Genomic DNA, 13,249 nt, shown 5'->3' with positions numbered 1-13,249 from the left:
ATATCTTGATTATTCTCTTATGTATTGACATTTTCTGAAACACCTAATGTAAGTTGAACTTTAATCTTGAATATGAACATTTTCTTATCAGTTTTTATAATGAGAAAATATACTATTTTAAAAGTTTGTATTGTATTGTATTGCTATACAATGTATTGGTATGCAACTATTGAATACACACATACTCATGACTTAAAAGGACTAATTCATGTAGCTCCATCACTTATTGGTGTCAACTGTATTTAAACTGACTATCCATGAGGTTACCAACAATGCAGGACTCTCATGGGTAGTGAAGGTCATTGAACATCCCCTGTAGAACTATACTCATCATAAAATTGTTCTTATACAAACTCCACATGCATCTATTATAATATGTGTACTATAACTGCACATATTTAACATGCACCTAATATCTAGACTACTGAAGTCTGTAAAAAGCAATTGCTAAGTCAGCAGAATTGTTAAGTTTCTAATTTTCTAGTTTTTGTCTTACCATCTGTAATTTTTTTTCTAGATTTTGGTTGGTCTAAAGAAAATGTTAAACATACATTAATTAATAAAGACAGTTGACGAAATCTATGTAGAAAGTCAATATAAATGCTGTATTAAATATAACACCAAGGAAGTTCCACCATTCATTTTTTTTCCCTGCCTTTTACCTAATTGACGGTAGATGACTCATGCATATTCAAGATAAAAACAAATTGTCAATATCTTAGAATATGAAACTTGTATGGACTATTATGTCAAATCAAAAAAGCCATTTAGAATCTATAAACTCACAACAGAGATGGTAAATTAACAATGTTAACTGCATGCCAAGGAGTAGAAAGGAGACACCATTGTCTTTTCAAATATTAAAAAAAAACTATAATCAGTACTAAGTGGAAGAGAGGAATAAGTCTGGTCTACATCTAAGGAAAGCTGATAAAACATATGTAGAGAAAAAAATCAACATTCATTACCAACTTAGAGACAGGGGAAACAGCCTACCCTTAAGGCAGCAATGATTTGATTTTCTGGGGGGGGGGGGGGGGGGGGGGGCCTAGGTTTTTTTTGGAAAAAAAAGGTTTGTTTCCAGTTTTTGGAGAAAAAAATAACTTGTTTTTGATTCTGAGAAAAAAAAATTGTTTGTTTCACCCTCAGCTGCCACTATATGTAATGCTAAAATTGAAAGAAAAAAATTGTTTGCCACTTGTCGCGAAAAAAATAGATTGTTTTTCGCCACAGGCGAAAAAAAAAATTTGTCCAGAAAAAAAAACCATAGCCCCCCCAGAAAATCAAATGGTTGCTGCCTAAGACATATCTAAGACATCAAATAACTAGAAAAAAAATCTTAAAAGCTAGGTAGAATGGGTAACAATCTAAAGATTTAAAAAAAAAAGTTTAATCACAGTTACAAGTTGGAAGAATCTGGGTGAGGTTAGGAGGAAATCGTAACAGGAAGAAAGAATCATGACTAATACATTGTAATACATGCTGAAAAAAAGAAAACAAACTTTTTCAAGACAGAACCTAAGACCACTTATGAGATGGAAGTGAAGGGAGACAATCATAGTTATATCTAAAACAACATCTACAGGAAAGATGGAGAAAAAAATAGAATCTGAACAAAGAGAAATAGAAAAGGGCTAATCTCTTTCAAATAAATATACCTTGATCTACAGTTTTTAATAAGATAGAAACTGTCATAACAGACTGGAAAAAGAGGGAAATCATCTGATTACCATTAGAGTGTGTCTACATCTAAACAAGTGTAAGAAATGTCATCCCATGCAAAAGTGAAGGAAAAGTTATAAATTTATATATTAACTTACACAGTAAAATTGGTGAATAAGAAGAGAGTAAGGTAAACCGTTAAGAAAAAAAATTTCTGTTGATAGGAATTCAGCAATCATATAGGATCACCAGAACTTTCTAAGGTAGGAAGAAAGGAGTCAAAAATAACCATTACCTTTAAAAGTAACAGTTTCGCCATCATGAACCCATCTGACTTTAGCATGTTTTGAAGCTTTGGCTCGTACTGTGATCTCTAATTCACTGTGTATTGGAACACGTTTGGAATCAGGGGAGACAATTATTTCAGGTGGATGATGAATGTGATGATGTGAAACACTGTGTTCAACAGTATTCGCCTCTGCTGTTGATTTGGTGACACGCCGAGTTGAAACTTCTAAAATCTGGCATGAACTTCCACCAACCGATAACTGCTTTTGAAGCTGATGTCTATTAATAAATATTAGTAGTTGTTCCTTAGTAATTAAACTACCAACAAATTCTCAGTTGAATTAATAACTAATGGTAGTTATTAGACTACCAGCAATATTCAGCTAAACAATTCTGCTTGATGCTGTTAGTAATAAAATCTTGCTACAAAGCAGCCAAATTTTGCTACATAGTACATTATAAGATTAAAGCTAGTTAAAAGATGTCCCAGTTTTACTTTGGTTTATAATTTGTTCAGTTTTTACAAAATATATTTTCAATACATTTTTTATGACATTAGAAAAACAGTTAAAAATGTACTTACTATTCAATAAAAGCTCCAAATTTTTCAAAGATATAATTTTGTTTATGTTTTGGGTATCTAGGATATCTTTTATCACTATGTCAACTAAACAAATGTAGAAAAAAATCAAATTATACTGTACCAGAAAATCAGAATTCAAATCAGGTAGATTATCAATTGTTGCTCAGCAATTTTTTGGAAAGAAAAAATAAATTGAAGGAACTTAATAGGAGTATTTAACCTTTTTTTTTAAATTCTTAATTTATTTATTCTTTTCTCTTATTTAAGTTATAATGCATATAAATTTTCTAAAATTCTCAAGGAGCTTACTTGTTTTATTTTTTTTTAATTAATAAGAAAATGGAAGGTTTCAGTAAATATATTATAAAATTCATCAAAATTAATAAATTGGTTACTCTATGAACACTTCCTTTCAAAATGCCTTTATATTGAATCCTGAGTTTTTAAAGAACTAAATAATAAAATAAAAATAACTAAAACAGCTGCCTTTGATAAGTAAACAACTAAATGGTCAATAAAATTAACTAAACAAGTAAAATCTTGACAATCATTAATATCACTTATGTGGTGACTGAATCCTAAATTCAAATGCAAGATAAAGAATTATTACAGCAACAACTATCCATGTTAAATTAACATTCAGTGTTAAATAATACCTTATCTGATTAGCCACATCTTGTTGTGTGGAGTCAATTGGAGACACTGAGGACTGCTTTAATTCACAAGTTTGACCTACAATAAGCAAATACAATGTCAGATTTAAACATCCTACCAACATAAGAATATAAAAAGACATTGGACAATAAAACTAGTACATATTTTTGCTTAGGGGCCAGCTGAAGCCAGCCTCTGGGTGCGAGATTTTCTGCTCTTTGGTCAGGTTGTTGTCTCCTTGGCACATTCCCCATTTTCATTCTCAATTTTTCTTTATTTGTCATAAAATTCAAAATTATCAGTGGAGTGCAGTTATCAGAAGTATCATGTAAGACTTCAAATAGTTACACGCAAACTCAAAGCTCTTAAATGGAATTTGAATTTTCTTTTTTCTATTCATAGTTACTACACTCAATTCGCTGAAGTCAGTGATGGTCTAAATTTAATTCTGTAAATATGTGCCCTAAAACAGACCAAACTTTGTTTGACTTGAAATGATGTAGAATATAATTCCAATAGTTTACAACAGACAAAGGAATTGAATTAGGATGACAAGTGATGGCAAATGCTTTTAAAAACATGTTTTTTCTCCAGGTGAGCTAATCATAATTCACTAACCTTTCCCAGCTGTCTCCAAAACATTTGCCTGACTTGACTCCAACTTCTGAACTGATTTAGCCGACAATTTAGATAATCCAGAACCATCTACTTCTTCTATACTTTCTGAATTTATTGAAGCAGCTGTCTGTCGTTGCAATTCCAATGTTTCTTCTGTAGATATGTTCACTGACTGTAATGAACTACTAGAACTACTAGATTTTTCTATACTTGTATTGATAGTAGTCGTAGAGTCTGGAATGTTATTTTTGTTCATGGACAGTTCAAGATTATTTCTCTGTATTTTCTTTTCTTCAGTCTCTGACTCAAGCCTCAGTTTCTCAGCTTCTTCAAATGTCATTCGGTGTTTCTTCTTGTTTCTGGTTATGCTCGCCATTTCATCTGCTTCTGGTGTCACCCTAGAATCTTTTTCATTTTCTTGTATCTCAGCAGCAAGTCTTATTCTATTTTCTTCTTCTACAGCAATTTGTTTTTTCTCTGCTTCTGCAGCAATTCTAGCTTTCTCTTCTAATTCTACAGCTATCTTAGCTTTTTCTATCTCTTCCGCAGCAATCCTGGATTTCTCTGCCTCCTCTGCAGCAATCCTTGCTTTATTGGTTTCTTCTAAGGCAGTTTTTGCTTTCTCTGACTCTTCTAAGGCAATTCTACCTTTTTCAGCTTCTGCAGCAATTCTGGCTCCCTCAACTTGTTCTGTTACCTCTGATAATTCATTTTCTGCATTTCCACAACCATCCTCAACTTCTGCTTCAAGTCTGAGTTTTTCAGCTTCTTCAAAAGTCATTCTGTGTTTCTTTTTCTTAGGTTTAGGTGTTTCTTCTTGTTTATCAGTTTCTGCAGCAAGTTGGTCTGTCTCAGCATTCTCAGCAGCAATTATCACCTTCTCTGCTTCTTCTTTATCAATTCTGGCTTTCTCTGCTTCTTCTGCAGCAATTCTGGTTTTCTCAGTTTCTTCTGCATAAATTCTGGCTTTCTCAGCTTCTTCTGCAGCAATTCTGGCTTTCTCAGCTTCTTCAACACCAATTCTGGCTTTCTCAGCTTCTACTTGATTAATTCTGGCTTTCTCAGCTTCATCAGCAGCAATTCTGGCTTTCTCAGCTTCTTCAACATAAATTCTGGCTTTCTCAGCTTCTTCTGCAGCAATTCTGGCTTTCTCAGCTTCTACTTGATTAATTCTGGCTTTTTCAGCTTCTTCAGCAGCAATTCTGGCTTTCTCAGCTTCTTCAACAGCAATTCTGGCTTTTTCAGCTTCTTCTGAAGCAATTCTGCATTTCTCAGATTCTTCAGCAGCAATTCTTGCTTTCTCAGCTTCTTCAGCAGCAATTCTGGCATTTTTTGCATTTTCAGCAGCAATCTTTGATGTCTCTGCTTCTTCTAAGGCAATTTTACCATTTTCAGCTTCAGAAGCAATTCTGCCTTCCTCAACTTGTTCTGTAACTTCAATACTGTTTTTCTCTGATAAAACCTTATCTGCATTTCCATGACTGTCCTCAACTTCTGCTTCTAGCCTGAGTTTTTCAGCTTCTTCAAATGTCATTCTGTGATTTTTCTTCTTAGGTTTAGTTGTTTCTTCTTGTTTTTCAGTTTCTGCAGCAATTCTGACTTTCTTAGATTCTTCTGCGGCAATTCTAGCAGTTTCTGCTTCTTCAGCAGCAATTCTAGCTTTCTCTGCTTGTTCAGCAGTAATTCTGACTTTCTCTGCCTCTTCAGCAGTAAATCTGGCTTCCTCAGCTTTTTCAACAGCAAATCTGGCTTTTGTAGCTTCTTCAGCAGCAATTCTGGCTTCCTCAACTTGTTTTGTAACATCATTACTGTCTGTCTCTGATGATACATTTTCGGAATTATCAATACCATCATCAACTTCTGCTTCAAGCCTAAGTATCTCAGCTTCTTCAAATGTCATTCTGTGTTTCTTCTTAGTTTTAGGTGTTTCTTCTTGTTTTTCAGTTTCTACAGCAATTCTGTCTGTCTCAGCCTTATCAGCAGCAATTTTAGCTTTTTCAATTTCTTCTGCAGCAAATCTGCTTTTCTCAGCTTCTTCAGCAGCAATGTTAGCTTTCTCAGCAGCAATTCTGGCTTTCTCAGTTTCTTCTGCAGCAAATCTGCTTTTTTCAGCTTCTTCAGCAGCAATTTTGGCTTTCACAGCTACATCTGCTAAAATTCTTGCTTGCTCTGCCTCTTCAGCTATTATTCTATCTTTCTCCATCAGTAATGCTACTCTTTCAGCAATTATTTTATCTTTCTTTGCTACCTCTGCCGCTATTCTTATTTTTTCCTTTGCTTCCATTCTAGCTTTCTCTGCCTCATCTGCTGCTATCAATGCTGCTTTCTCTGCTTCATTTCTATCTTCAACAGCTACTTCAGTTACCAATTTTGCTTTCTCCTTTGCTAATCTAACTTTTTCTTCAGCTATTTTGTTTGCTTTTTCTGCTTCCATAACTGCTAGTAAAATAAACTTTTCAGCCTCTATTCTATCTTTTTTTGCTACCTCTTCTGCCAAGTTAGCTTTTGCTTCCTCATCAAGATCAACCTCAAACTCTCCCACAACTTTACTGTGTTTTTCTACACTATTTACGCCATCTTCTGATGTAAATTTATTATTTTCTGTTGATTCCAACACTATTTTACTCTTTACAATATCTACTTCATCTAGTTTTTCAGAGAGAAGGTCCAGTGTAGTTTTCTTGGTAATTATATCAGTATCCTCAACCACTATATCTGCATTGGTGGACTCCCTTCTTACTGACTTGCTCACATCTCTTTCTTTATATTCTAAAAGTAAATTAAAATGTGTTAGAATTTTCCTTTCCTTAATCTAAGTAAAACAATATATAATTCTTAAACTTCACAAACACAACTGATAAATCAGGGGAAGTAATCTCATCCTGTAAGTTCTTTGTATAGCTGTAAAACATGGTACCATTGTCATCATCTTAATAAAATCTACAAGAAGTATTATTTTATTCTTGTAGAATTCTTAGAGAAAGTGTAAAAGATTGACCAAAAAGATATGAATTGAATTAAATTTATCACTACAATGCTTGCTTTACGATTAGTATGTCAAGATTCATTTTTTTAAGCTAAAAGTAAAAGTAACCATTTACATTATTTTTATTTGTTTACAAGGAAAATATATCCATCTTGTTTTACTTTTATTTTTTCTTCTCACAAGATGATTTTGTTGAGTGACCTTACCATCACCAATATGTAGACTGGTTCTGGTTTTAACTCTGCCTAATCTGTTCTTCACAATACAGACATACATTCCACGATCACTATACATGGCATTTGAGATGGTCAATGTAGATTCTCCAGAGTCAGACATTGATACTTTTACTCTAGGTGACTGGGTTATATCAACCATATCCTTTGTCCTAAAATAAAATTAATTTCAAATATATTATTAATTGAAAGTAGCAGAAATTATGGTGTTAATGATGAACCAGTCCAACAAACTGAACTTGTTAACCATGAATCATTAAATATGCACTTACTGTGGATTTATTATTTTCTGTTGGATACCAATTTTCGTGGATTTCGTGGGTACAGGTAAACCAAGAAATGAAATGTTCAAAGAATGACAAATTTTCTGTAGGCGTGTATGCAGGTTTTGGCAAAACCATGAAATCAAATGACCATGAATATGCAAGTTTTCCTTACTCCACGAAAATTGGTACCCACGAAAATAAATGACACCACAGTTTTATTATGAATGCATATGTGATTATGCATTAGCAGCTCCCAGGAGTTCTGAGGTTTATAATGCCAAAGTTTCAAGTTTTTGACATGTTTAACTAGCTTATATAACATGCAAATATTCCTTTTAACATAATATTCTTATAGGATATATTGTTGTTTTTTATATCATTTTTATTCTAACTAATCACTATATGTTTAAGTAATTTGCTATATACCATCTGAAGAGTGGAGGAGGATTAGCCTCTGCTAAACATTTGAATACAGCAGTTTCTCCAGCAGCTACTCCCATTAGACTATCAGGCTGTACGGTTAATCTAGGGGGACCTATCTCAATACTTTTATTCTTCTCAGCTGCAAAAGAGATATTCATTCATTTTGTATTGGTATACATGTATATATAAATGTTTTATAATCAAAGCATAACTAAATATATATTAATGAACTCGTTACTTATTTTTACTATGTCAGACAGATATAAGAGGATAGATTCTAAAAATTCTTATGAACATGTTCAAAGCAAAATCCTGATAGGTTGCACATCAAAAGTATAACCATATCTAACAGTAATCACACAACACCTATTATAAGTTTCTGTGTTTAAAATAAGTTTATGACTGGCAGCAAGGCTAGTTCACAAATTAATTAAAAGTAAAAACACTTGGCTGGATCTTGTTTTACTTTAATATGGAATTTATATATATTTTTTTCATTTACATGTATTGCACTTTCACTTTTAGTGTTTTTATTGATTGTTTACTTTTTGTTCTTGTATTTCTGAGTTGCCTTGTGTTCTTTCTGTATAAGGCAATTAAAGAAATGTTTTTCCCAAAAAACAATATGAGAGATCTTTGAAAACAAAATGAAAGTATTATATGCATCAAGATCCATGAACTTAATATATCCTACCTTTAAGTAAGATGTTAGCACTAACTGACACTGTTCTATCAGTACCAGTAACTTCACATGTGTAGCTACCAAGATCTGCTTCAGAATGCATGAACTTGATACAACCTACCTTTAAGTAAGATGTTAGCACTAACTGACACTGTTCTATCAGTACCAGTAACTTCACATGTGTAGCTACCAAGATCTGCTTCAGAATGCATGAACTTGATACAACCTACCTTTAAGTAAGATGTTAGCACTAACAGACACTGTTCTATCAGTACCAGTCACTTCACATGTGTAGCTACCAAGATCTGCTTCCTGGACATCTTCTATTGTTAATGTATGAACACCTTTACTTTCCTATAAATAGCCAATAGATCTTATGTTAATGTATGAACACCTTTACTTTCCTATAAATAGCCAATAGATCTTATGTTAATGTATGAACACCTTTACTTTTCTATAAATAGCCAATAGATCTTATGTTAATGTATGAACACCTTTACTTTCCTATAAATAGCCAATAGATCTTAGATTAATGTATGAACACCTTTGCTTTCCTATAAATAGCCAATAGATCTTATGTTAATGTATGAACACCTTTGCTTTCCTATAAATAGCCAATAGCTCTTAAGTTAATGTATAAATAGCCAATAGATCTTAAGTTAATGTATGAACCCTTTACTTTCCTATAAATAGCCAATAGATCTTAAGTTAATGTATGAACACCTTTACTTTCCTATAAATAGCCAATAGATCTTAAGTTAATGTATGAACACCTTTACTTTCCTCTAAAATGTTAATATATCTTATGTTAAAGTATGAACACATTTGCTTTCCTCAAAATAGGCAATATATCCAAGGTAAATGAATGCACATATTTATCTCCCTACAAAGAGCCAGGCATTATATTGAAAGGAAATGTATGCAAATCATTGCATTTCTTTATATCTAAGGTTGATGTATGCACACATGTTCATTCCACTAAAAGAGCCAGCCATTAGATCTATATTCCAATCTTTAAAGGAACAAAAAGTAGTTTCATATTATAAAGGGATATAACTCTGGTTATTTATTTTTTTTACTATGTGGAAATTTCAATTTCATAAAGGAGTTATTTAATTCTCCATCTAGTATCCAGAAACAGCAAAGTTTTGAAATGTTTCCAACAATCAACTACCATATCAGTGGCAGGAATAAATGAAATAATGAAAATCAAATTTGACTCGACTTTAGAAGTCCAGAAAATAGTGTTTGTTATAAATATACCGTGAAATTGTATTTCCTTTTCTTTAGTCTAATTTCTCTTTGATCTTTATACCATTTGACAGACACATTAGGCTGCTTGTCTACACCACATTCAAAGTAGGCTTCTTGTCCTTTATATACTGTTGTATCCTTGATAGGCCATAATATCAAGGGAACATCCATGTCTGGTGTCTCATGTGGTAGCTTGGTCTCTACTCTCTGTGTCTCCAATCCTGTTAAAACAAGTCTTGGCTTTATTTTAAATAAACAAATTTAAGTTCATAATAATATAGTTGCTGCTATGGTTTTTTATGTTACACAAACAAAATAAGTCTATTAGAATAAACGTGATTGACAACCCAATTGTAAAAATTTACCAAAGTCTTATCTGATATATTTCTCTTTGTAAAGGAATGTTCTAAAAGCAGAAAAATTATAAAATACACATCTACTTTATTTTGATTTTGGTGGATAGTTGTATCAGTTTATGTAAGTAGTTCTTTCTTCTTTTCATGTAATGGAAAAAGTATATATCTATCAACATGAAAACACAATAAAGAATCTGAACAGTTTCAAAAGTATTGTATTTAACGGTATTTACTTTTTAAGTTTAACAGTGTCCTGGTTGTGATTGCACCATTTTCTGAAAGGATGAGACATTCATACACTCCAGCATCCTTTAACTTATATCTGCTTATAACAACAGTAGATTCTTGTGTGACTGTATCCCAGTTCACCATTACTCTTCTACTGGATTCAAGTTCTTCGCCATCTTTAAACCTATAACAGATAGGGTTAATGTTTTAATTTAAGATTGTATAACTATATTTTCTATCACTTGCCTAACCTAAGTATGTATATGTCCATTCTACCCATTTCATTTCGTTTTGCATTCTGGGAATTAGTCACCAATGTAACAAAAACATTTTTATTGTTACATTTCAATGTAACAGTAGCCAGTCCCCATTCAAATTACTGTGTTAACTATAAAATAACAAGTTTTGAAATTAATGTGATGTTTTTATTATTGCGAAACAAATGCGACAGGATTATAATCGCTATAATTAAAACTTGTATTTTGAAATTATTTTATATGAATTAACAGGATTTTTCTCAGTATTGTAAAAATTGAAATTGCAAATCAAAAGTCTAAAATGACAAAATCTCAATAATGAATACATGCAATAATTTCAGAATTAACACTATACGAACCATCTTGCAGGTGAATATGGTTCTCCACCAACTTTAACATAAAGTCGAACATTTTCGTCTCTTTCCATTGGACAATATTCTTCTTGGAGTGGTACAGCAAAATATGGTTTGCCAGTTAATTCCACACTTTGTTCTTCTAAAATTATTTCACAAAAACATTGTTATTATGTGGACTGAATTCTGAAATCTCTTAATATTCTTTCTATACTTTCCTCTAAAAAATTCAATAAAATAATTGTACTTAAAAAGGCATCAATAAATCACTATATCCATATATTGGAACTTGCCAAAACTATAAAGCTAAATCACTATATGGATGTCCAAAATTAACAAATGCACAAACTATAAAGCTAACATTAAATATGTTATTGCGAACCCAATTGAACCTTTCCATAGATTCACCTGATAGTTACCTGTCCATTTAAACTTTTGGCAGTTCTATTGTCCCATCTAACAAATACAACAGGTATTGTTCTCTGTATAGTTTATTCACTCAGACCTTTAAATTTCTTCTAAGAGAAATGTATCACTCATTGATTAATCTACCAGAGTAAAAAGTTTATCTGCTAAATTGATGGAAATTACATGTTTCACATAAAAAATAAATGCCTGTGATTTGATGTTTATTAAAATAAATTAAATATTTTTTTCAATCTGTTCAAAATAAATAATAATTTAATCATAAAAAGTTTGTTTTTAAAAAAAAGTATTGTTCGTATGAAAATTTGCATCTTTTAGTTTTTGTTTAGTTATAGAATACCTTAATATATAAACATCAACATTTTTAGGTTTTTTTTATAAATGTTTTTTTTTAAAATAGGAATAATGTTGATTTTTTTCAGAAATCAACTTTTATTAATGTTTGAATCAGTGTTTACATTCAACAGATTGAAAATATAATACATTCAAACTCATATACAGTTTTTTATAAATAGTAAACATGTTATTTCTATCTAATATATAGCAGTTAATTTTTTACTCAGGTAGATTAATCAATGAGTGATAGATTTCTCTTAGAAGAAATTTAAAGGTCTGAGTGAATAAACTATACAGAGAACAATACCTGTTGTATTTGTTAGATGGGACAATAGAACTGCCAAAAGTTTAAATGGACAGGTAGCTATCAGGCGAATCTATGGAAAGGTTCAATTGGGTTCGCAATAAATAAACATGTAAAAATAAGTAACTTTTCAAAACAAACAATAATTGCCTTCAATTTTAAAAATAGAAAACAACTGAATCAACTTTCTTACTTTATATTTTCAACCAATAATTTTCAAAATCTTATTGTTGCTTTGTGGTAGGACAGAGCGTTACTTTCTGTTATGAAAAAGTCATGAAATCCATGATCTTGGTCAAATTTTAAATTTGTTATAAACATAAATTCTACCACTGTATCTAATATGATAAAATATTTCTCCTCGAGACAGTTCAATTTTCACATTTAAAATGTGAGGTTTCTCAAGCATTTAAATATCTAACATCTAACTGTTTAAAGTGGAGAAATATTGTATTGCACAAGATTTGGTGGTAGAAATTGGTTTCCCCAATTTGTTTTTGATGATAAGTTGACAAAATTTATCTTTTTCCAATGACCTGCAAAAGAGATGTGAATATTTTTTGTCATGTCATCAGGCATTGTCACCTTTTTATATGATGTCAAAAGAAAAATTCATAGAAAAGCAGGAAAATTTGACATCTTAAATCTTAATGGAATTTTGTCAAACGTATTGAGATAAAACAAGTGAAACTGCGAGCTACTGCTCACTGATGATACCCCCGCCGCAAGTGGATAATATTAATAGTGTAAAAATATGGAAGTGTTCGGTAAACAGGAAGTTGTCGAGTGATGAATCTGAAAACGCATCACACGGTATAGCTGACTTATAAAAATCCTGAAACCAAATTTCAGAAATCCTTGTATTGTAGTTCCTGAGAAAAATGTGACGAAAATTTTTAACTTGGTTATCATGTGTAAAATCATACAAGTGTTCGGTAAACAGGAAGTTGTCGAGTGATGAATCTGAAAACGCATCACACGGTATACCTGACTTATATAAATCCTGAAACCAAATTTCAGAAATCCTTGTATTGTAGTTCTTGAGAAAAATGTGACGAAAATTTTCAACTTGGCTATCATGTGTAAAATCATACAAGTGTTCGGTAAACAGGAAGTTGTCGAGTGATGAATCTGAAAACGCATCACACGGTATACCTGACTTATATAAATCCTGAAACCAAATTTCAGAAATCCTTGTATTGTAGTTCCTGAGAAAAATGTGACGAAAATTTTCAACTTGGCTATCATGTGTAAAATCAGACAAGTGTTCGGTAAACAGGAAGTTGTCAAGTGATGAATCTGAAAACGCATCACACGGTATGGCTGACATATATAAATGT

General features: G+C 31.8%; 1 protein-coding gene across 3 annotated transcripts in view; it reads right to left on the bottom strand.

The window, feature by feature from the left end:
* The window catches only part of LOC139497842 (muscle M-line assembly protein unc-89-like), a 35,842-nt gene that overhangs the window by 2,217 nt on the left and 20,376 nt on the right, over nucleotides 1–13,249 (bottom strand). The window contains exons 14-23 of one of the 3 annotated variants that reach the window (XM_071286084.1): nucleotides 10,850–10,985; nucleotides 10,239–10,417; nucleotides 9,659–9,870; nucleotides 8,626–8,749; nucleotides 7,717–7,852; nucleotides 6,998–7,176; nucleotides 3,806–6,574; nucleotides 3,190–3,265; nucleotides 1,958–2,229; nucleotides 497–529 (exon numbers count right to left, since the gene is read on the bottom strand). In XM_071286084.1, coding sequence (XP_071142185.1) covers nucleotides 497–529; nucleotides 1,958–2,229; nucleotides 3,190–3,265; nucleotides 3,806–6,574; nucleotides 6,998–7,176; nucleotides 7,717–7,852; nucleotides 8,626–8,749; nucleotides 9,659–9,870; nucleotides 10,239–10,417; nucleotides 10,850–10,985 — 4,116 coding nt within the window. The remainder of the gene's footprint in view (nucleotides 1–496; nucleotides 530–1,957; nucleotides 2,230–3,189; nucleotides 3,266–3,805; nucleotides 6,575–6,997; nucleotides 7,177–7,716; nucleotides 7,853–8,625; nucleotides 8,750–9,658; nucleotides 9,871–10,238; nucleotides 10,418–10,849; nucleotides 10,986–13,249) is intronic. The other 2 variants (XM_071286091.1, XM_071286098.1) reach the window with 2 other exon arrangements.

This window comes from Mytilus edulis, chromosome 1, assembly GCF_963676685.1.
Source record: "Mytilus edulis chromosome 1, xbMytEdul2.2, whole genome shotgun sequence".
Taxonomy (NCBI): Eukaryota; Metazoa; Mollusca; class Bivalvia; order Mytilida; family Mytilidae; genus Mytilus; species Mytilus edulis.
The sequence above is the reverse complement of the archived record's forward strand: the minus strand, read 5'-3'. Positions and strand labels throughout refer to the sequence as shown.